Source organism: Polypterus senegalus, chromosome 17 (assembly GCF_016835505.1).
Source record: "Polypterus senegalus isolate Bchr_013 chromosome 17, ASM1683550v1, whole genome shotgun sequence".
Lineage (NCBI taxonomy): Eukaryota > Metazoa > Chordata > Cladistia > Polypteriformes > Polypteridae > Polypterus > Polypterus senegalus.
The window spans coordinates 8,451,668-8,476,158 of NC_053170.1; the positions used below are offsets into that span (position 1 = coordinate 8,451,668).

Sequence of the window (24,491 nt, forward strand, 5' to 3'; positions counted from 1 at the left end):
AGATGAGATGGTCAGGGATAGAATAGTGTTTGGCACAAACTCAGCAAAAGTGCGAGAGAAACTTAAGTGCCAGGTCTGAGCTAACATTAAATAAAGCCGTGGACATTGCAAGATCGCACGAGATAGCACAAGCACAGCTGAGAACCTTCGATGCATGTACTCTGAGCGGCTCACGTGAACTGACTTTGCAGGACTAGGAAAGGTAAACCCGTGTATGCAGTGTGTGATGTCTCAGATAAAGAGGAAGACGAGCTGTTTATTGATGCAGTAGGAAAGGAACAACCCTCTGATGCTGAACAAGCCTTTCTAGACATATCAATAGGAAAGCAAGGTGTAAAGCTTAAGTTTAAATTGCGTTCATAGACACGCAGCCGCTAAATATTAGCAGGCAAATCCACAACTTAATACCAGGAATGCCTGTTAAACATCTTAGATTCACGAGTACCGATTTGGGTAGTGATCACTTCGATGAATGAAACCTGTTATCTTTACAACGGTTGACAACGAAGATGAGATGGTCAAGGATAGACAGACAAACACAGAATGTAACTTGAACACAACAAATCCTCCAAATACAAACCTGATTGAAAGAAATAATGATAATCAAATCCTTGATGACAGCAACACTCATAACAGTCACAAAACAATTACATTGACAATAATGTTACGTTATTTTTAAAATGTTTCCTTTTCTTTTTCATAACTTCTTTAACACACTACTTCTCCGCTGCGAAGCGCGGGTATTTTGCTAGTCTATATATATAATTCACTAAGGGCATGCAAGACAGTGAGCGCAAGCAAGACAGAGAGCCACAACCACCAACTCACAGAGCCCCGCCAACTCTAACCCGCCTACCACGTCATGGGATACGCATGACAGAGCTGCGCACGGCAACTGTAACCGTCCTCCCGCATCCAGCGTCACTCTCGAGGCATGTGCACTGCCTGCTCATGTGCCCGCATGCAACAACTCACCAAACACAGCCTCAGTCGCTTTTGTTTGTGCAAAAGTCCACATGCACCCCTGAGCAACATTGACTTTTCACCGCACGCAAGACAGAGAACCACGACCGCCAACTCTAACAGAGCCCCGCCTATGGGTTACTCACGAAAGAGCCACGAACGCCCACTCTAACCCTCCTCCCACGTCATGGGGAATGCACGACAAGGCCCCGCCTGCCAACTCTCACCCTCCGTAGGCTTCCAACATCGCTCTCGAGGCAATTATATGGTGACATCAACTTCTCAACTGTCACTCTGGAACAACTCAGTACACAAGCTATATTAAGCGTCACCAACGAAGACTCACAACACCTTAATGAACAGGTACTGAAACTTATCCCTAACGACAAAGTAACTTTCACCAGTGTTGACTCTATTGTCACAGACAATCCTGCAGATCAACTTGCATTCCCTGAAGAATTTCTTAATAGTCTTATTCCCACTGGCATGCCTCCTCATAAACTCAGAATTAAAATTGGTTCAGTCATCATGCTTCTCAGGAACCTCATGCCAGCAAAAGGTCTCTGTAATGGCACTAGACTTTCTGTTACCAGCATTCACCGCAATGTACTGGAGTGTAAGACTATCACATCTCCTACCTCACAAACTGTCCTTATTCCCCGGATTTCCTTGACCCCATCAGATTCTAATTTGCCTTTTACTTTTACATGCAGACAATTTCCTGTTCGATTGGCGTTTGCAATGACTATTAATAAGGCACAGGGCCAAACTTTCAAAAAGATATGCCTGTATCTGCCAAAACCGGTTTTCAATCACGGACAATTGTATGTTGCTCTCTCCAGAGTTCCATCTTTCCATTCACTGACAGTTGTATCCTCAAACCCTCCCCATTTGGACAATTGTGTCTTTCAGGAAGTGTTCACTCATCAATAAATAATTATATGCAGCGTATGCTACGCTGCGGGTTGGCTAGTATTTTTTGTTTTTTGATACTTTCTTATTCATTTTTAGATACATTTCTGCCATGTTTTACCTTGGTCTTCTGTCACTTGTTCAAGCAAACCAATTTCTTGTAGGTGTTTTGGAGTAGAAACAGACAAGGACATGACATCTCCAACTGCCTCATGGAATCCAGGGTTGGCACCTTCACGGAAACTTACAGGCTGATCCTTATATTGCAGGTAATATTCCACATGGCCCATTTCATGGTGCACTGTAAACAGCTGCTCCATCGTCACTGTGGTACACTGCTTTATCCTGCAGATTTATTTAAGTTTAGCATTATTTGACAGTTAATTTGTACTTTAATTCTTATATATATCAGATGTATTGTATCTTTTATTATTTCACATAACAGTTAAAAAGCAATTTTATTTATAACTTCTCAGCTCAATAGTTTCTTCATCTTTTGCAGTTTACAAAACATATAGTATATAATGTTTTTAAATGTGTTTTTAATATCTCATGTGAAATGCACTAGATTTTAAGTTCATTGTTAAGCCGGTAATGCTTCACAGAGTCATTTTTAAAAAAAAAAAAAAAAAATTTTTTTTTTGTAAACATATTTGCTTTATTTTTGAAGTCCTTTGCTGTTTAGCTTCATACATGGTACCCCAGGGTTTACAAACCTGAAGTCTTTCCGATTATAAAAGTCCCAGGCAGAGGCATGGCAAACTACTTCTCGGTCTACAGGCTTTTCCAGCATAGATTTCTCCCAGAATGTTTGTGGCATTTCTGTCAAATTCAGAGATGTGAAAAATTCTTCTGAAACTAAGAACATCTTAGTTGCGTTCCATTTCTAGGAAGAAACAGGAATGTTAAGCCCATATAAGAGATTTCCTATAGTGCAATGGTGAGCAAGTTTGTTTTTGTATCCTGAAAGTAACATGAATTTCAAATTATGCCAGTTTAGCTTCTTAGACATCTCACTTACTTGTTTTACCATATTTTCTGTCACATCAAGGTTTGGCTTGTTTGGATAAGGGATCATCATATAATAAATGTTGTTCCACTGTTGTGCCCACATATTGCCTAGGAAAAGACATTTTCAGAAGGCCATCAGTGATTGAGGCAATTTAGAAAAGGTATTTTTTGTCTTCTTTGTTTATAACTAGATGTACAAAATACAAATGTAGGAAATATTACAGAAGAACATCTCATTCAACCCAAGGTAGTTAGTTTACGAAGGTTTACCTTATATTTTGCAATATAATCAACAGTTGAGCCCCAACCCCTTTGAAGTTCTCTGTCATACACACTTGGAATTGTTCTATGTATCTACGAAGAAGCATTTTCCAGTGTTTTAGTGCAATTCACCCATTCAACATTTATGAGCTTCCTTTTTTGCTATTATATATTTGTTGGAGTGCTGATTTAAAAGAAACAAATATCAGTCCAGCTAACTCAGTTAATCATTGTTTGTCATTTGTTAAGTCACCTATTAATTTCTTTTTGCTTTAACTCAGTCTTGATGATGTCCAAAATGAATTCCCATGTTTCTGAAATAAGTTTTAGTCGTCCAACTTTGTAAAACATTAGGTAATATTTTTGTCTTATGTGTAAAACATTGTGCTTATTTACACTAACTTTCATGTGCTGCATATTTGTAGAAGTCTGAATTCTGTTCAGCATCATCAGTAATGATTTTGCTGATGCCAGGGTGTATACAGTACTGTATATACTAATTCTTTTAGTTTAGTGTTTACTGAAGGTTTAAGCAGTGATGTAGGTTAAAAAGAGTAGTGATTCCACAGACAATTCCAGGGATATCCCGAAATTCATATTTTAAAAAGCTCTTTTCCCTTAATTCATAGTGTTATATGCTTAAAGCCTGGTAAAATTCTAATATACTACTTAAACACAATCATCTTTTTCTAAACCAATGTTGTCTGTTCACCAGTAAGCTTTATATGTGTCTCTCTTGAATTTAATAATTTCTTCCATTAATCTACTCATAGAATAATTTGTTGTGTGGGCATTGTCTGCCTTTGTTCCAGAATTTTTTTTAAACTCCCTGCTCACCCTGTTTGGAGTTCCTTTATATTTTATATTGTTTCAAAAGTTAGAATTAAACCTGACCTACATTATATGATGTATGTCAACACTATTGTTCCTCAACCACCATTTTATATGTCGAAATTTGTTCTAGTTTAATTGCTTCAGACTTGCATCAACTTAAAATTTTCCTAAAAAAATGAAATGTCCTAATTTATTTAAAACTTACTCAATTATGATGAGTAACCTCTATTATCTTAATTATGTCTTTTAAAAACTCTTCTTGATGTTTTAAGATAACAGATGTAATAAATGACTATTTCTTAATATACTAACTGTTCCTGTTTGGTTTTTTTCCAGTTTATAACAATATTAAAAAAAAACAGATTGAAGTGGAGATGTTACTGAAATTGGGGCATTAATTACCCACATATAAAACCATATACTAACATTATCTGCATTGACACTCTTATTAAAGTGTCAGTTTTATATCCTTGTAGCTTCCTATTTCAGCAAAAATATCCTCACTACGATGTGTCTTATCTCCTTCTTAAGTGTGACACATCTTTCTGTCATTTGTAGATGCACAACCAAAATGTCTGTTAATTTATATTATTATAATCTTAACCTGTAGGATTGATTTTCACTTACCTTTTAATTTAATTGTGCCTACATTTAACTCCAGTTAAATTGTTTTTTTTTATGTTTGAGTCAGTATGAAAAATGTTTGCAGTCCATTAGTCATTCTCTGGTGGCAACTAGTTTTGAAGTTCTGAATTTTATTGTCAGGTTTGTGTTTTTGAACATATTTGTTAACAATATTAATGACCATGCATAAAGTTTTAAATGTGGCCTGTCTTTATCTCACTGCCCAACCCATCACCCATATTCCTTATCGTAGACAGTCCTCTGCAACACTGCTCATATGCCATCCTAAATATTAGAATTAGCCAAACTTCAAGAAAGACCGGTGCTATTTACAGTTTGTATGAACAAGCTATTTCACATTTGTTCCTTAAAACTATTACTTTAATTAAAGCAAGTACAGTAGTTGTTAAAAGATTATTAAAATAGTATTCTAATTATATTTTAAGTGTTTTTCTAGCCCAAGTACTATTTAAATTTGATATGTGTTTATCCATAGTTTATCAGATGCCTTCAGGGCTCTGTTTGAGTTGGCTCTTCTTTAAGTGATTTTTGGAATTTGAGGTTTTTACATGCCTTGAGTGTTCTTGACATTATTTGAACTTTTAGCATGGCTTTGCATCTGCTACATTTGTATTCATTCCTCTAACCAGTTTAAATTATTGTTGACTTGAAGGTCATTTATCTTTTGGCCAGTTTTCATTTCGTTAAGGGTTTTTGTAGTATCAGTAGAAGCTTTTACATACACCAGTTACCCTTAATGTCAGACAGCGGCTTATTAACCGGAAATTAACTGTTACTTCCTATCTTTTCTCCCATTAGTTTTCTATATGATTTATTATTATTATAGGCTTTTGCTGTTTCTCGTTACTTTACAGTATCTTTAGTATGGTCTTTATCACTTACTACATCTTATTTACTGGTTTCTTCTTATCAACCTATTTGACTATAGTTTCCTAATATCTTTATGCTAATTCCTAAGGTCTCACATTTGAACTTGACTAATTTTAGCAATATGAATTTAAAGAAAAAACATTTCATTGGGGTGGTACTGCTGGCTCACAGATCAAATGTCTTAGATGTGAATTCAGTACCCTGTAGTTCTCGGTGAGGAATGTGCAAATTCTGGATGTTTTTTTTAAATTTCACATTCCCAAAGACATATGGCTTTAGGGGTTTACTGGAAACTGTAAATTGACAGTGTAGGTACTGTATGTTAATTTGTGGGCCTTGCAATAAACAGATACCTAGTTCAGGATTGTTTCCAGCCTTGTGCCCAGTGCTGCTAAGAGTGTTTTCAGACCTTCATAACCCTGAAATGGATTAAGTTGATTTGAGAATGTATGTACAAATGAGTGAATTAATGAGAACTTTAATTGGTTGGGCCTCCACAAATGATGTGCTGAAGAGTACTAGTCAAAACACACATGTAAACTGAGAAGATGAGATTAGTAGCCTGGGATGGATTGTGTTGAGTACCCAGAAGGCTTATATTTTAAAGTAAAGTGACTCCCTCGTATAATACATTGTTAAAATATATTGAAGCATTTTCATACAGTCTTTCAAATTACATTTTCCATTGCTGTACGCTGAGTTCAGTCAAATACACAAAACTGAAGTGGAAAAAACCCTTCAAGCCCTAAAGTTTAGTCTTTGTGTAGCTGGAGGTAAAACACCTTCCATGTAATATGTGGGGGATGGAATCAATGTCATCAATCAATCAATCAACATTTATTTATATTGCACATATTCATACAAAAAAATGTAGCTCAAAGTGCTTTACAAAATGAATAGAAAAATAGAAGACACAATAAAAAATAAACATAAGTCAACATTAATTAACATAGAATAAGTAAGGTCCGATGGCTAGGGTGGACAGAAAAAACAAAAAAAAAAACTCCAAAAGCTTGAGAAAAAAAATAAAAAAATGTCATGTAGATCTTTACTGGGGAGAGTCCTTTTGGGAGACAGTGCCACAGTTCCTGGACACTGAACAGAAAACATCTATCAACTCTTTGGCACATTTTAATGTTCACTTTAAGCCATCAGAGACATTCAGAAGTGCTGCAGTTTCTTTCTTGACAAAGGCAAACAAAATCAAAATGTTTTTGCTTTGAACTGGTTGATATAACATAGTATGACATACTCACCAAGCAAGTGGGCAGGAATAGGACCCTTTAGATTGATGTACTTTTCTCCGTACCGCTCATAAAGCTTGCGTCTGACATAGGCATGCAGATTTAAATACAGTGGCTCCAATTGCTTGTAGATATTTTCCAAATCATCCTCAAAAGTAGGAGAGTTATACCAGGACCGCCAGTATTCCCCAGTGTCAGCAAAATCTGTAGGTGTAAACCAAAAGAAAAATTCAGTTTTATTGGTTTAGTGGTATGGACTGTCATCTAAACCTGAAGTTTATGTATGCAATTATATTGACAATTCAAATAGTCTTTTCTAGTAAGGTTTAACTGAAGACAAAATAAAAGTTATCCCAGTTTTCATTGTAGGGATGATGTTGGAAATTTAAACTGTTTAGTTTGTTTTCTTTTTCTTACATGTAAACCTACATTTATTAAAACTTTGAAAACATCAAACACTCTAAATATGTTGCCCATCCATCTGTATCGAGACAGGTCTTGAACAGAATCAAGTGCATTGATTAACAGTACATTACGAGAATAAACGTAGACCCCATTATCTTATTGATAAGAGCACTGTACTTGTTTTCACATAGCATACATCATACTTTTCTCTTGTAAATACGAATTAATTTTAGTTTTAGTAAACCTTTTCTTTGCTTGTTAAATTTCAATGGAGAAGACCTACTTGAAAATACACATTCTTTCTTCAGTTACTTGCAAACATTTAAAGTGTGGACTTTCCTGTATAGCAGATTTCCACAGGACAGACTAAAAAATATAGCAAAAAGGAATATCTTTTGCAGTTGTATAACCTACAAACTATAATGCTCCATTTTTCATGTATTTTAAAGATGTATCATTGAGTCCTTGTAATTTTCTGTAGTGTTCTAAGGCTGATAATCACTTTTAGAGCAAGCTGAATAATGTCCTTGAAGGGCTTTTTCACTTGGGCAAAAATAAATAAAATAAAATGTAGCAGATTTGGAATATCCTTGTTTTAAATATGACAGTGTGTGCACCTGTGATCAGTTGAGATTAGAATATCAAAAAGACATTATGAAAGCAGTGTTCCACTGCTTTTTAATTAAAACTGTTACAGAGTGGTATTTCAGGGGGATATTTGTGTGATGCATCATCATTACAAAATTTACCAGAGAAGCTAACAAGAAATTACAACTGCTGCTTATACTTTTTATTATGAAAGCAGTGTACTTTTCAATGGGAAAAATAGATTTAGATACTTACTTGCTTTAATCATTTATTTTTATAGGATGAATGACGAAGGAAAGCAAATACATTTTTTGAGTTTACAAAATGGAAGAATGGGCAATTCTCTTTTTTCAGTAGGATATTAGGCATAAAATTAAATGAATGCTTACTATCCATTCTGGATGCGTTGTTGCTGAGACTCACAAACCTGGGATACATTTGTCTCAGTGGCATCCCTGACTGGTTATGCCATCCTTCCCAGGCATATAGTAACCTTCTGTAATTTGTTGAATTGGACATCAGGTTCACAATGTCTATGGATAAAAATCAAAAGCAGACCCATTAAGACTTAAGACAAACATTGCTATATTTTGCAGTTCATTTATGCAGGAGTGGCAACCATTTAAGGAATAAATTATTCTGTAGTCCAGTTACAGTGACTATAATCTAGACATGACCAACTATATGTTCTTTACGTATAGAAAGTTGGGACAGAAAATAGTTAATATGAGCTGAAATACTGACTAAATCAGATTTTGGATTAAAAGTACTGAGATATTAGATAAATAGAACTTGATTTGTCCCCAGGGGAGATTTAACTTTTTACAGAAGATCCTGAAAATAAATTAATAAATGAACCTGTATTTAAACTCACACATGCACACAATGGTCTGAACACACACCAGAATGACTAAAGAAAAAAGGCAACAAAATTAGACTACTGACTTGGCAGTTACAGTCACAGTTAGACATTATACAGGCATATTGCTGTTGGTATAAAGGGACTCCAGTCACTCGTCCAGTCACTCGTCCGGATAAATAATTTGTTGTCTGAAAGCCCTCAGTGTTAATGCATCAGGGAGAGGATGTGTAGCATTGTTCATAATGGCACTCAGTTTTGTGTTCACTCTCTCCTTTTCTATTACCTCTAAGGGGGTCCACTGAACATCCCATAGCTGAGCCTGCCCTTTTAATTAGTTTGTTGATTGGGTGGGCCTGTCTGGAAGTGATGTTACTGGCCCAGCACACCACAGTGTAGAAAATTACATTGTCCATCACAGAGTTGTAGAATATGTAAATATTTCATCCAGTATTTGAATATTTCAAATGCTGTTGTAAATTTTGTGCTTCGTTCCCCCCCCGCCCTTTATATTTTGTAACATACTTTATTATGGCAGTATTTGGGTGATACTGACCTAATTTTGTCACTAGAAGAATGTAGTTACTGAACTTGGCGCAAAGCTAATTATTCTGGACACAAAGTTCTTTATGATTTGAGTGTTTCTTTAACTTTTAATATGTATAGTTATGATACATCATATAGATATTGTAATTTAAAGATAGTTCCATAATGTAAGTTTCTAATGTCAAAATTATGACTTGCCCACCAGTTGGTTCCAAAGCTGCCCTCCTTTGTTGTTGCTGGCACTGCCACAGTTTCACTCTACAGTTGCCATATGGACAAGTGTTTCGTTTGTTTACATTGCAGCAGCATGAACAATAATGTACTCTCTTATTTTTTAACTTTTGGTATTTATTCTACCGGAAGGACAGAAAGAAGGATTAATTCAATATCTTAAATTGATTACATGATACATAATATTAAATATTTCTCTGGTCTATAGATGGGGAGTAAGGACAAATCTCATGTCATTTAAATACGACGTGGTACTGTGTGTCTATAGATTTTAAGAATTTCCATTACATTAATACGTAAAAGTTTACACTATGTAATAAAATAAGCAAGCTTTCAGAAGCAAAGCCCAAAATTGTTAATTGATTTATTTGCATTGATGTGTAAGCCACATTTTATACATTTATTTTTGCTTCCTTGAGAATCTTTTTATATAATACACTACCGTGGATGTTCGTTTGTCTGTCCAGGATTTTAAATCACCTGTAGCTCGCAAACCGTTTTACCTACTGACTTGAAATTTGGTACACATATACTACATGATGTCTACTATCTGCTTTTGGGGTGATGATTTGTATTACTCTTTTTATTTTTATTTTATTTTATTGTAGAATCAACTCTTGGCAGCGCGCAGCAGGGTTGCCGTGCCGCGCATGCGTATGGGCGCTGTTCTCATTCTCTTCACTAATCATTCTTGAGGCATATTGAAAACTTAAGTGCCAGCTTAAGTGAAAAATTAAAGAAAACGTACTACACACATTGCAACACAAAAACTAACTTAATCAGTATTAACGCGAAAAGATGCTGATGAAAGAAGCGAAGCAGCGGGCCGCTTGGGTGGAGAAAAGAAGAGCTGCTCAGGAACCAACAAGCACATCAACCTCTGAGCAAACAAATGCTAAACAGAGTTAGAGAAAGAAGAGGAAAACTAGGAATGTCAAGTGTATTCACTGCACGTTATCGTGCAGTACGCCATTACTGGTTTCATATAGTACCTGATATTGCAGATGATATAGTCTACTTGAGCACAATTTCTTTTTCTGATTTTGTAACTTCTGCAAGCTGCAGTTGTCCAGATAATGGTCAAAATGTATGTATTTTTCATATTTTAAGTTATAGGGTGTTTTTGGTTTGGTTGCAACCAGTAACATACTAAGTGAACACCACGCTTTCTAGAAAAACATTACATGCATGATAAACTATGTCTTGCGGAGAAAAATGGACATGATAACCTTGAACTGTACCCCTTCTACAATCAGACAGGCAAATCAACTGCTTAGCATGGTCTTGTAAGATTCTGATAAGTACTTACATGTTTAAGTCAGATAATGTTTGCTTTAAGATTCTTCAAGTAATTCTTTTTTATCTGTCTCCTTGTAAAAAGTGTAGGAGAAATGTAGGGCACTACATTAATAAGATTTTTACCTAGCAGCAAACCATCAAGCAACATTAATCTGCTTTATAGGATCTTGCAACTACAGTATTTTCTGTTTCCAGGACTAAAATGTTTGATAAAAGAGTGTATCTAATGAGGCACATGCAAAGATGCATATGCCAAAGAATTTTAAAAACCGTTCCAGAAGTACTTCCTAAATTTCTTTGGAAGAAATCATTTATATTTTAGCAGACTAGTAATGCAATAATATATTTTGCTGACAATACATATTACTTTTTGTTGTATCTCAGATTTTCTTAACTTCTTTTCTCTGTTTATATGGAAAATACGTAAAGATAGCTAGAAATTTGGTGTTATAGTTCACTAACTTGTTTACAAGGATTTTTAAATTGGCACGGCTAAGTAGATTTTCCTACTTCATATGTAAGTGTGCTGTTAAATCTTCCTTCATCCTGCTAGTAGTAATCAGTCTGGGTGCTTTAAATTTCTATCCTCTACTGCCAGTTCATTAGGAAAGTACTGTAGATTTCAGCAATGATCCTAAAGATAAATGTTCACTCTCAAATGTTTATCCTATTACCAGATGCCTTTTTTCTGTGATATTTTTTGTGGTGTCTAATATGTTTAGGCAGTTTTTTGTACTCTGCTATGAAAAATAAGATTTTCTGGGTTAAGGAGTAGCTTTGGTTGAACTTCCTGTCTGGTTTTGAAGTTTATATTTCAGAGATTCAGTACTTTTGTTTTCTATATCTTGCATATACTGTACTTTTTTTCTGGAAATTAAGTATACAGCAGACGTCACAAAACACAAATCATGTTCTGTATTTATTTAGTTATAACCATCATAGTACTTCTGTTTCAATAAAATTACATTTACTGATTTTTGCCTTACCTGGTTCAAGAGAAGAATTCTGACTATTCCAAGGAAAGTACACTTTAGCTGTAGAGTAAATGCGGTCCATGTCACTCAGGATGGTGTTGTACTGAAAGAGAGTTTAAAAACTTGAGAAATCGACTTTGCACTTGGCTGTCACAATTACACTGAATTAAGGTTTTTGTATGTTATTGGACTGAAGGTATGCTACTGAATTCTAGGTGTCTGTACAGCTGGAAAGCTGAGACAGTGTTTTTGGTCTCTCTTTTTCTCGAATTTTTCTAGTTATTGGATACATTTTGTGTCTTGTGTATTTAATTACAGTATATTATAAAGTTAAAATGTTAGTGCTCTGTTTAAAATGAAGAACAAGCCAGTTTATGGCCATTCTCTTTAAAAGCGGGGTGGCTAAACACAGAGTTTGATTTGTCTGAAGAACTTGAATTTTTACTATTGTATGCTGGGTTAATATTCAATTCTATTACCTCTTTTCAGTTCTGTCTTAAAATGTGATTCGACAGTCACAATATCCTTTGTGTGCATTGTTTTTCTTATATATTTTTGTTGCTTATCTTTATGCAATTCATCTCTTATTTTGGTGACATGCACATAACATGAAATAAGCCCTGAAATGAAAACTGTTACTTTTACTGTCAATGTTGAGATTGCAAGCACTTTTTTTTTTTTTGATTATTAAATCCCCTGTAGAGTGGATGGAAACCTTTGACTATCAAATGCCACATTTATAACCAGCATTTCAGATGCAAACTCCTAATGATGAATTTGGAGTTTCTTGAACTAAAGTAGCCACTTTTCACAGGAATTCTGGACTACATTTGCTTGTACTCTTATCCTACACACACAACACACAGGATCCCCAAGTCAAAAAAAAAAATGTATGTCCACTGTGCAGATGATTAACCAATCAAAAATCGCTTCACCTTCTCAAGTTTGATGAATGAAAGTGACACTTCTAATTATATATACTCACATTCCTTGTAGTTGTTCATGTCCACAATCCCCAGTACTTTTATTTATTTCATTTTTTTAGTGTGTCCTGAATATTCATCCATACTTTAGGTCACCAGGGCTTTCTTTGGGTAGTAAGATTGAATGCACAGTATCAGTAATTTCTTTTACACTTTGTAATATAAGTAGGCCTATATTTGGTTTACACCTGGAAATGTACATTTAAAATTAGAAGAATGACACACAGTATTTACAAAATGTATATCTGCCTGTTTGGAAGATGTACAGTCAAGTCCATGGACAGGGACACAATTTTCAGAGTTTTTGGCTCTGTATACCACCACAATGGGTTTGAAATAAAGAAATCATTATGTGATTGAAATGCAGAGTTTCAGCTTTATTTTAAGAGGTTTACCAAAAATATCGTATGTGCATTTTAGGAATGACAGCTATTTTTCTATAAATCCTCCACCATTTCCAAAGGTTCAAAAGTATTTGGACATTTGACTGACAAGCTGTTCCATAGCCAGGTAGGATCAGCCAAAATATACTGTGAAAGCAAACTACATGCTTTTCAATGCAAAGTAGTGGAATATTCTTCAATGGCCATGTTAATCAACTGAGCTCAACCCTATTGGACATGCATTTCATTTGTTGTAGACAAAACTGAAGGTAGAAAAGTCCAACGAACAAGACTGCTGCAGTAAAGACTTGGTAAAACATCACTAGGATGGAAACACAGCACATGGAGATGGCCATGGGTTCCACACTTCAAGAAGTCATTGTCTGTAAATAATTTTTAATCCAAATGTTCACAATAATCATTATGATTATATTAGTTTGTCCAAACACTTTTAAGCTCCTGAAAATATAGGGGGACCATATATAAAAATGTCTGTCTTTTCTAAACAGCTCATAGAATATTTTTGTTAGCTTTAATTCAAGGGATTTAAGAGTCTTTATTTCAATCACATCTTGATTGCTTTGTTATAAATCCATTGTGGTGGTGTACAGGGCCAAAATTATGAAGATTGTGTCTCTGTCCAAATACTTATGGACCTGGCTGTATTTTACTATTAAAGTTGTAGGGATGGTTTCCAAGGTGAAATGTTACTTGGAAATGAGAGAAATTACTGATTTGACTAGGTACTATTTTCTGTCTAGGTTTTTAGTACTTTTATCTGCTAGTGTAATATAGTTTTGGGTTGGTCAATGTACAGTGCTGTTTTCATATTAATACTGCAAAACAACATACTAAAGTGCAGTTGCTGTGATTTGAAATGTTGAACAGCTTGAAAGAAAATAGCAGCTGTAAATATGTCAGGGTTGCATACAAAGGGATGCTTATTGCTAGAACATGCAGTGAATTTGTGCGACTTGGTTCTTTATGCTGAACATTAAATAACAGAACTTGAGAGATGTTCACTGCACTGGATGCAAATTCGATTAACACTGTTTTTGTGCTTGTAACAATACAGAAGTATGGCTGTATTTAATATTAATTTTCACTGTGGCAAAAAAATCTCAATACGGAAGCAGTGATCCAGTTTGCATAAAAATGCACACATGAAAATAACACATCATGAATCTTTACAAAGCCAAAGGAAAGGAAAAATAAATTAGTGCAGAACAGGTATATATCAGAGTCTTTAGGAACACCCTACCATGGCTGGTGATGGGTCTGGGTGTTGAGTCATGCTAAATGATGTCCTGTGGCATACGTAATCAAACACTGGGTAACTGTGCCTCAAGACAATGGCTATCAGCACTGGATCACAGTACGCTAATTTTTTTTTTTTTTAAACTAATGTGATATTATTTTGCTTGGGAATTTGCTATCACATTTTTTGTTGTCCGGTTGTGCACACCAGGAAGAAAGTGTTGACAGAGCAAAGTTTTTCTATGCTCTCTTTGATTATGTTTGTGCATAAATCCGTGGCCAAGTGGTGGTGCCACCTTGAACGGGGGGGCCTGGAACTTGTTACTCCAGACAGTTCCTGTAGTTAAAGGAAGGATGGAGCCAAGTCTTAATGCAGCTGTGTTGAAAGTCAAAAGGTGGTTCTTTCCTACTGGGTAAAGGACTGTTTGTTTTAATAACAATAGTAAAGCAGCTATAGTAACAAAAAAATTGATGTGAGAAAACACAACACATATGTTTCCATATGAGAATACAAAATGGAGAGCTGAAATAAAACTTGGTGTTTTATAATATGTATGAAGTATCGTCAAGCTGAATATGCAAATTGTAATAGCTGTTCAGATATACACAAAATTAAAATGTGAGCTTGACAGCACTAACATATGGTCTGTCAACTTGTTTAATTTTTATTTCAAGCATGCTTGCAAATTGTGTGTTTCTTGTGAAGCTTCTTCTTTTATGTAACATTTTAAGAATAAATGATCACATCACTTAAGTATGGACAAAGCATTTTTCATTGAGATCTGACTAGCCACATTAATGCTAATGGATGCCATTGCCCTAGAGGAGAACATCGAGTTTGGGAAACTCACAGGACACAACATAAAAGAGTTCTGTTTGCAGGACACTTTTACTCTCACACAAGCAGAAATGTAGGGTTATTATTGAGTTCACAGGACAAATACAAAATGAGAAATTGCCTTATTTAATCAGTCAGTCAATTTCCAACCCGCTATATCCTAACACAGGGTCACGGGGGTCGGCTGGAGCCAATCCCAGCCAGCACAGGGCGCAAGGCAGGAACAAACCCCGGGCAGGGTGCCAGCCCACCGCAGGGCACACACACACACACACACAACACACACTAGGGACAGTTTAGGATCGCCAATGCACCTAACCAGCATGTCTTTAGACTGTGGGAGGAAAACGGAGCACCTGGAGGAAACCCACGCAGACACAGGGAGAACATGTATGTATATGTATATGTGTGTGTGTGTGTATGTTGTGTATATATATATATATATATATATATGCACACATATAAAATCCTAAGCCTAAAAGTGCAACAACTTTATGTGACTTTTTTGTCACGCTGTAAATTGGGCTTATTTTAAAACCTACATTCAGTATATGTGTTTGGTATCATTCTTTTCAGATTTTATCAAACTTTAAAGTGATGTTGTTAGATTTTCAGATTGTTTTCTGTTTTTAAATTATAAACTAAAATATCAAAACAGTCATGCATCGAGCATAGTGGACATCAGTTTAACGGGAATATTCCAATTGGTAATAGAGTAAATATTTTATTCTCATTTAATTATTTTTGCTCTGTTAAATAATAATTAATTTTTCTTTTACATATTTGTAGAATTTTACTAATATTCTGGCCACAACAGGGGGTTGGGTGCTGAAGGCGCCAGCGGGGCTTGGCTTGCTTCTCTAGTTGTTCTATAAAGCCTACAGTATGTAAACTTGCTTTGAATTAAAACACAAACCACTATATGATAATATTTTTTCTTTTTGGAATAAAAAAAAGCCAGAAGTGTGTTTTAATGTAATTTACAAAAGGCATATACTCAAAGCATATTGTATGGAGAAGAGAGACCTGAAAGACTTGGCCAAATCTACCATTAAGGGGACTTGAGTATGCATCCTGGGCCCTTAACATACAGTATGTGAGGGGGCGGGAAAGGTTAATTCAAGGAAATGTCCAGGTTTTTGCCAACATGCATACAGCCCTCCTCTACACTAACCTTGACGATTATAAACCTATCCAGTCAGATCTGACTAAAAAAAATATTTAGAAAAAATATGACTCTTAATTAGTTGATATAGTTGTGGCACGATCAGGGCAGTTGTTTCATAGGTCACTTTTATTGCGATTTTACATTGAATATGTAACCTTGCCACAAAAAGAGAAAACATCAAAACTGATAGTAATTCAAAATGAGAGTCCAGTGGTACAGCAAAAAGAGAAATTAAACATGAGGAAGCAAAATATGTTGTTTAGATGAAAACTACACCTGAGTTTGACCATTAAAAAAAATAATAATAAAATTAAAAAAAATACACCTGTTGAGTTGAATGTGACTGACCATACAGATAGTCTGGAAAAGGCTAACATTGCTGCTTTAGTAGAAATGTTTAGTCTGTTCCTACGGAGTCCCATAAAATTGATATAGGCATCAACAGCAATGTGGCAGACAACAAGGTCACTGCGGGAAATAGGGTGCACTAAACAATACCAAACCTGACGGGTTCCCTATACAGTTCTTTATTTACTGAAATTATGAAAACTCAAGCCACTTAGTTTCATACTGTATTACTATTTTGCCACAAACTGGCAAAGGCTTTTTAAAAGTGTTTATTTGATGTTTACTGACTGCACATTAGCAGGTGATTTCCCACAAGAGTTACGTTGCAATCATCAATTGCTTTGTTAAATTTATTATAAAACACTATATTGAGTCAACTTCACCTTCTTTTCTTGTCTGTTAAGGTTTTAGATTTTTATCTTCAACCCACGTACCTGCTTTATTATTGACGTAGGTTATGTTCACATTGTCAGAGTATGTTCATGTCCCAGATGGGGTTATGTAGTGACGTTTTTTGAGCTGTGATACTCTGGAGTGTCTAGGGATTTTTAATCTCTCCTTGCTGACGTACAGATGTACAGTGAGCAATAAAACCGGCCAATATAGTACAGTACAAAAAACGGCAGGAAAGTCAACATTTTAATCAGATTTTCACTAGTTTTAAATTCAAATGAAATGGAGCTAAGAAATTTGAGCTGTGACAAATGTGGCAAAGTTTTAAAATACAATTAAAGGCTTGCTACAACATGTTTATTTCTCTCTGGCCAAAATAAATTTTATTTCAAAGAGTAGCCAGATGTGTGATTCCTGCTAACCTGAGTCAAGAAACAATAAGAAATGAGAGTGAGGAATTTCAAACTTGGGTACCAAGATTTTTGCCATATTTTTTGTAGCTGGTAAGGCCTTTTGTATTGCCTAATTTAAGAGTGGAGTAGTTGGAGAAATCTGTAGTAATGGGCTGAAGTGGTTGGAGTGTCTGCTCAAGTGAGCAAGCATGTGATTGAAGGAACAGTCCTGCTCAAAGCACTACATTTCTTATGCAAATACAGAAAAACTTATTCACAAGCTGTTTCTGTTAAAATGAGTAAGTAAAAAGTTCATTATGGCATCTAAAGTATTTTAGAAGCAGTGCATTTTATTATGCAAGTATGAATTTTTCCTCATTGTGTTGGTTATATGTTGTTGTGAAAATTACTACAGTACTATGTTGCATTGATTTTTGTCTATGGCTCTAACACAGAGTGTGGAATAGACTGTAGCTGGCATCATAATGTTCTGTAAGAAGGTTGTAGCTGTCACATTGACATTTCCAGAAGCTGTACATTAGGCATTAAGTGGTCAGGCATTGTTTTCTTCGAAAAATTACACTGGGCTGGCCTTTCACAAAGGGTTACGTGTAAAGGGTGATAGTAGATTATTGATTAATGAAAGCTGTGGAATTTGCTTCACCGTGCTAACTTTGCTGAATTCTGCAAAATACATTGAAATCAATGGGGAAGGAGGAACTGAACTACTTTTGAGTGGATTATAATGGTATAATGGTGTTTTAAGTATCCCTGAGGGCTAGAGTAGTGTCTGACAACCATGTTGGAGTTATTACTGTGGCCAAACATGTTATCTGAGCTGTGAGGCAGAAGTGCAAACCACTGTGCCATTGTGCCTCAAACAACAAAAGACACAAATGGAACGACAACCACAAACAAAATGCAACAAATTGCCACAAACTAGAAATAGGTTAAAAAAAAATAAAATAAGTATACAGTATACATTTAAAAAGTTTATGTAATTTTATATTTTCAGTGGAAATGATGAAGGTGGGAGGAGTATTAATTGGGCATTTAAAAGTTGATGGGAAAATTACATCACATGTGAAGGTGACTATCTAGAAAGTGATGTAATTTGTTTTTAAAATTCTTAATAAATAGTTAAAAAAGTGCAGATATATTTTGAATGTCCCACACACACACACACATATATTGCGCTCACTGAGTTCAAATCTTGGGGCACACATTAGCCATGAGGTGAAGCAGTTGGCATGAGACTCGCTTGTTCCATTCTTTGAAGTACATGGTGCAGCTGTATGTCATTTTTGTTTCTTATCTCTTTGCAGATGCTATGCACTTTTTTCTTCCAAGATGAAAACAACTTGTAAACAGTAACAAATCTTTTGTTATTATTATTATTATTATTATTATAATTTCACAGGGTCACGTGTTTCCGTTCTCGGGTGATGGGGGAACTCTTAAGGCTTATTTGAAGATCTCAACTGGGCACATGGCTAATTTGCCTGCAGTCAGACCACAGAGTTATATATGTGGCAGTAGCACTCGCGTTGTTCTCATTATGGTCAGCTAATGTACCCTTGAAATGAAAATGCTGCAAGTTTTTTAAATGCAGGTGGAGGACTGGAGTACTGATTGAATGTTGACATCCCGCATGCTCGAAGCAACTCCACGGTGATCTTATAGTAGGCATGTATGAAAATTCTGCACATTGCTGGCCTGGCAAAGCATCATGGGGTTCTGGTGAAAAAAATGCTCACCTAAGCCCTTCCACAAGGTAAACTTTCAGGAAAATATTTGGCAAAAACAGCATATTCACTGCAAAAAACACTATGGCAGATTTTGCTGATCAATACTATAGATCTTTGATGTAATGTGTCATGGTCAAGCTGACTGTAAAGAGCAGGTAGTAAAGGCAACCAGAAATAGTAATACACTGCATCCAAGCAATGCTCTCTTTTGTAAACAAATGATCATCACATTCTGTATAATTTACGCAAGGACAGATTGCTAAAGATAACCCAAGACAGGTTGATTGTAAATTGGATTGTCAAACACATCACGACTCTAAATTAAATTGGCTTTAGAGAGTAGTCAGTTGTAGACCTAATCATCCGCTATCTGGATACTCACATTTCTAAGGCATTGTTGCCATGGTCTATATGAACACACAGTGATGTCTAGATGGTGAAATACTTTTTTAAATAGTGAAAACCATTTACATTGGTGCTGTGACTGCTTGTTACAAAAACCACTGGTCCTTCAGTGTTGGTGTTCTATTGGGCCTTACAGATCTCATCCCATCAGGCATTGCAGGATTCCTGCAACCTTAGCTACCAGGATCAGCCTTAGATTAGACATTGAAAACTGTTTCAAGCAACAGTCCTCATAAAACAAAGCATTTGCACTTTTAGTACTTAATAAAGCACTTTAGCTGGTAGGTGACTGTGTACCAAGGAGAACTGCTGATCATGGTATATGTATGCATAATCATGAAAATATTTTAAACAGAACTTATAGTATAATAAATACTGTGTTCTAAAGTTTTTGGGATTTTTAAAATAATTTTTCATAAAGAAATGTAGAATTTGTTTTTAAACAGTAAATACCTTGGAACATCCTCTTTTTACAAAGTTTCATGGAAGGACCTGTCAGATTTTATGTCTTGCTTAGTTCCTGCTCCATATATGGAGACCATGATCTTAAGAGTGTGCTCGTCAAGACCATGGTGATGTAGACAAAGCACTTTCAGGCTGGACAGACACACACACTGCCACAAACAGACGTATATATACAAGACAAGATATCATCAATGTATAACTGATGCTTCCTTTAGCTATTTTCAATGTGGAATCAGGACATCAGTCAGTTTCTGGTTTCTGGTCATTCCAAATATTAGTGGAAAAGCTGCATTTGATACATTATGTATAGGAAAATGTGTGTAATAAATTTTGTAAATCCAGCAAATTAAAGGAAGAATATGAGGAAACAGAGATTACAGTTGATCATGTCTGTGAATACAGAAAAACAACAACAACCAAAAAGAGGCAATAAAAGGCAAATAAAATAAAGTAGAAATGAATCAACAACCTGAACTTGACAGCTCTAGAGAGATCATTGCCAAGAAGCCTACTGTCCCCATACTCATGAAAGCAGGTATTAACAGAGACAGAGTAATAGTACAGTAAGATATTAATCCTAAAATATGAAATGAAAAAAATACATAATTTTTGTAAATAACTGATATTGGTATAAAATTTTATTCTGTTTCTTGTGATTAAAAAGTCATTTTGTTCCAGTTATTGGGAGGTTTATGAATGGACAATTAAATGTTGCGTGGTTAACAAGTTTTGCTTTTTCTTTTTTAGAATGTCATTTTTGCTAGCATGGCTTTATAGTGTGAAAAAGTATAGATATATTTAAACTTTATACCACATGATTATTTGTTTAATTATTACCTCCAATTTAAAAGATGATCCTGAGTATGTCAAGTGACTATGGAGAAATATTGTAGACAAAATAAATACATATGCAAATAAATAAATGTATAGTAAAGTTTCACCATATATAAATAAAAACATTAAATGTGTCATGAAGTTAGATTTTTTTTGCTTACTTTTGTGTATATTTATTGATACTTTTGTTTATTTCAGTAACTCTGCACACAACATTCACTACACCTTAAAATGAAAACTGCCATTTTTTTCTCATCAAAGTTAAAAGAAGATGTGCTTTCAGGTTCTGTGCTTTAATTGGTAAATTATGGGTAAAGGAGACATAAAGATTCAACTATCGAGTCCTACATTTACAGGCAGACACATCAGATGCAGACTTTTGATGATGATTTCAGGCTTTCTTAAAGTAGCTGCTTCAAGCAGTAATTCTGGGCAGCTTTTTCTTGCACTTGTGTCTGCCATAGACGTGCACAGGTATAGCATGCAGTTTGCTTGCCTTGGGTTTCTGTGGGCCATTGGAATGTGCAGAAGTGTTACTGTGAGAACCCCCTATACCAATAATTCACTAATTATAACTCATAAGAACCCACCCTTTTTGATGTGTGAAAATGACAGTTTTTGATTCAAGGTGTATTTATATTGCTTGTGGTGTCACTGAAATAAACAAATGAAGAAATAATTGAATAAATGCAAGAAATTAGCAACAAAAAATACACTTCCTGAAACAATTTATACTCAAATATAATTTGTTTTATTTGTTTATTGTCACATTTTATATTGCCTTTATTTACTTGGATATCTATTTATTTGCTCAGTTTTATGTATGTAATTTTGTGCAAAATATTCTTCCATACTTGACCTGCCTTTGCAGAAGTTGCCAAAAATATGTTCAAACACAATATGGGCATGTGCCTGTATAGTGAGTTTTTGTTGGTGTTCATTGTACTATAGATAAGCATGGTTGGATCTTATACGGTCTTACTTCTTTCCGCTTATCCTCGGGCAGGTTTGCAGGTCCCAGAATTTGAATTTTGCTTATTATCTTCTTAAGTTGTTCGTCTGTAAAATTGTCTCGAATATTATCAAAAAGGTCTTTTGCTTTCTTCCCCCATATTTCTGTGAAGTTCTGTTCATCTGAAGATGCGTCTATCTGTAGCAACCAAAAGAGAACTTTAGTTTAAATATTCATCTTTTATTTGTAATATTGATAGTTCTTAATCTTACCCTAAAATGTTACACAATTACCTAAGATTTGACAGTAGTTTTTAAAATTATATATGTTTGTTTTACTCAATTCATTTTCACCATTTCTTCTACACTAATATTTAACAAGTTAAATGGTCAAACCCTGGTCAAATAACATGGCAAAGGAGAAATAAAGAAACTAGACTATGAAAACCAAGATTCAAACACTGAACCAAATAACCATGAATGGTGGAGCTTGTTTAAAACATTAGTAGCATGGTTTTACAGCTGTAATGCAGCCTCAAGTGTTGTCTGAGGCATGGCATGGGTGATATAGCTGTTTTTAACAGACCATTAAATCCTGATATTTTACATTGCTTACCTGTTGTTGCTAGTATATGTTATAGCTCCTTAAATTGTTATACCATTTGACCTGTCTATACAGTGTTAATGCCTTAAAGAGTGGACTGGCATCCTGACAGGGATGGAGGGTGATTACTTGTCTGGGAGGCTGTAATGGAAGGACATTATGGATGAAGGCATAACCCATCCAGGAAGGTCCTCAATTCATATCACAGTCAGGGTGAAAGAATAATGGATGTATTAGGTGACAGTGGGTATCAAGAACGGTTAATTCAAGTGTACAGGAGGTGGCAGTGTTCCTCAGGCTTGATCCCAAGATGAACACCCCCAGGGTTGCCTTGGGACTTGTGGTTTAGAAGGGCAGCCTTATTGGGGTCCTTGGGCCCTCCCTGTTGTGTACAACTTCCATATGACCCAGAGGTTCTTCCATTGTATGATGCTATAGGACAGGAAGTACTCTTTTGTTTAACATAAAAGAAGGCATCGTGTCTCACTCTGAGGTTCGGAGACGGGAGGAAGGAGACAGCACTCCCTAAGCAGGAGCAGAAGGAGACAGAAATGGAGTGGTCATAATATATTATACTGTGTCGGAGCGACTAAGTAGCCTGTTAAGATAGCTTTACATTATAATTTAACTTTATTTTAACCTGGAACTGTGTTTGTGAGAGTTGTGTTTGGTATTCAGGGCTCTGAGGCAGCCCAAGTAGTCACAACAGATAAGAAGCAAAACAGATGTGCTGCATGCCAATTCTATTTGCAGCAACAAACACAAAACAAAAAGAGATGAAGAACAGTGCAGTATAATATTCAGTATCTTAAAATAAATATGAACCCTACTTGTGTGTGTATGTATGTGTGTGTGTGTGTATATATATATATATATATATATATATATATATATATATATATATATATATATATATATATATATATGGAAAGGTGCTATATCGGTGCCCGACCTGACAAACAGAGGCACAGGTAAAAATAAAACAAAAAGATTTATTTTCTTCTATTGGGGGATGGGGAGGGCACACGTCTTCCCCGTGTCTCTCAGCTCAGTCCCACAAAGCACCACACAAAACAAATCAAAAATATTCCTCATCCTCCTTCTCCCGACTCTGGCCTCTCGAGTAGTGGCTGCAGACTCTTCTTATAGTTCACCCGGAAGTGCTTCAGGTAATAATTAACCTAATTCAGGCTGCATTCCAGCCCACACGGGCTCGTTAAGCCGTACAGCTCCTCCCGGTGGTGGCCATGGAGCCCAACAGGGCTGAGCCCTGAAGTCCCACACCTGTGCACCCGATGTAACCCAGGAGGGCTGCCACCACGCATTCCTGGGGATGTAGTGTGCATCCCATGGCTGCTCCCCTGGATCCAGTGTGAAAGGGGTGTCCTTAATATTTCATGTTGAATAGGAAGTACTGGTTTAAAGGTGATTGGATGGATTCACCAAGTATTTAGGTCTTTTGGCACATAACCAGTTTTAAGTACATATTGACCTTTTTTTCAGAAATTACATGTCTTAAATATGATGTTGTTCTGTCATCAGAATTAAATTAAAACTGCTTAATGCAAGTAACTGTGAACTATAAAATATCTACAACAGAACCAGATATTTTCATTTACGTATAAAATAAATCATTTTACTTTTTTAATTACATTTTTTGTTGGTTAATGATAAACTTTGTGATTGTTAGGTTCACAAAGACGTTTATTGATAAATGTTTGATGCCTGTTGAAATGCCATGCTTTTAACTTTTTCTGTTTCTGCCATTTAATAAACTGGTAAGTGAATGACTCTATGAACATCTGTGATTCCTTTCCCTCATGCAATGTGCATAAATGCATGTCTGCTTAATGCTTGTTTTTAAAGATTGAAGAATAACAGTCAAAAATATTCTCCTCCTGCATTGTGTTTTTTTTTTTTTTATCACAACCTCCAATGGCATACAGTACACATACTGTATGTTGCAGCATGGCTATATAAATATGTTGTGAACAGAATTGTGCACACAGTTACTGTTTTGTATAACTTTAAAATCTCAATCTCAAAATCTCAAAATGCATTATGCCTAGCATCAATTGAT

General features: G+C 35.5%; 1 protein-coding gene across 2 annotated transcripts in view; it reads right to left on the reverse strand.

Annotated features, from left to right (window-relative positions):
* Positions 1 to 24,491, reverse strand: part of ace (angiotensin I converting enzyme (peptidyl-dipeptidase A) 1) — a 65,187-nt gene that overhangs the window by 34,899 nt on the left and 5,797 nt on the right. The window contains exons 2-8 of one of the 2 annotated variants that reach the window (XM_039739557.1): positions 21,839 to 22,006; positions 11,655 to 11,745; positions 8,123 to 8,266; positions 6,753 to 6,944; positions 2,897 to 2,994; positions 2,592 to 2,761; positions 1,997 to 2,220 (exon numbers count right to left, since the gene is read on the reverse strand). In XM_039739557.1, the coding sequence (XP_039595491.1) occupies positions 1,997 to 2,220; positions 2,592 to 2,761; positions 2,897 to 2,994; positions 6,753 to 6,944; positions 8,123 to 8,266; positions 11,655 to 11,745; positions 21,839 to 22,006 (1,087 nt within the window). Of the gene's footprint in view, positions 1 to 1,996; positions 2,221 to 2,591; positions 2,762 to 2,896; positions 2,995 to 4,608; positions 4,712 to 6,752; positions 6,945 to 8,122; positions 8,267 to 11,654; positions 11,746 to 21,838; positions 22,007 to 24,491 lie in introns of those variants that run through there. The other variant, XM_039739558.1, reaches the window with a different exon arrangement.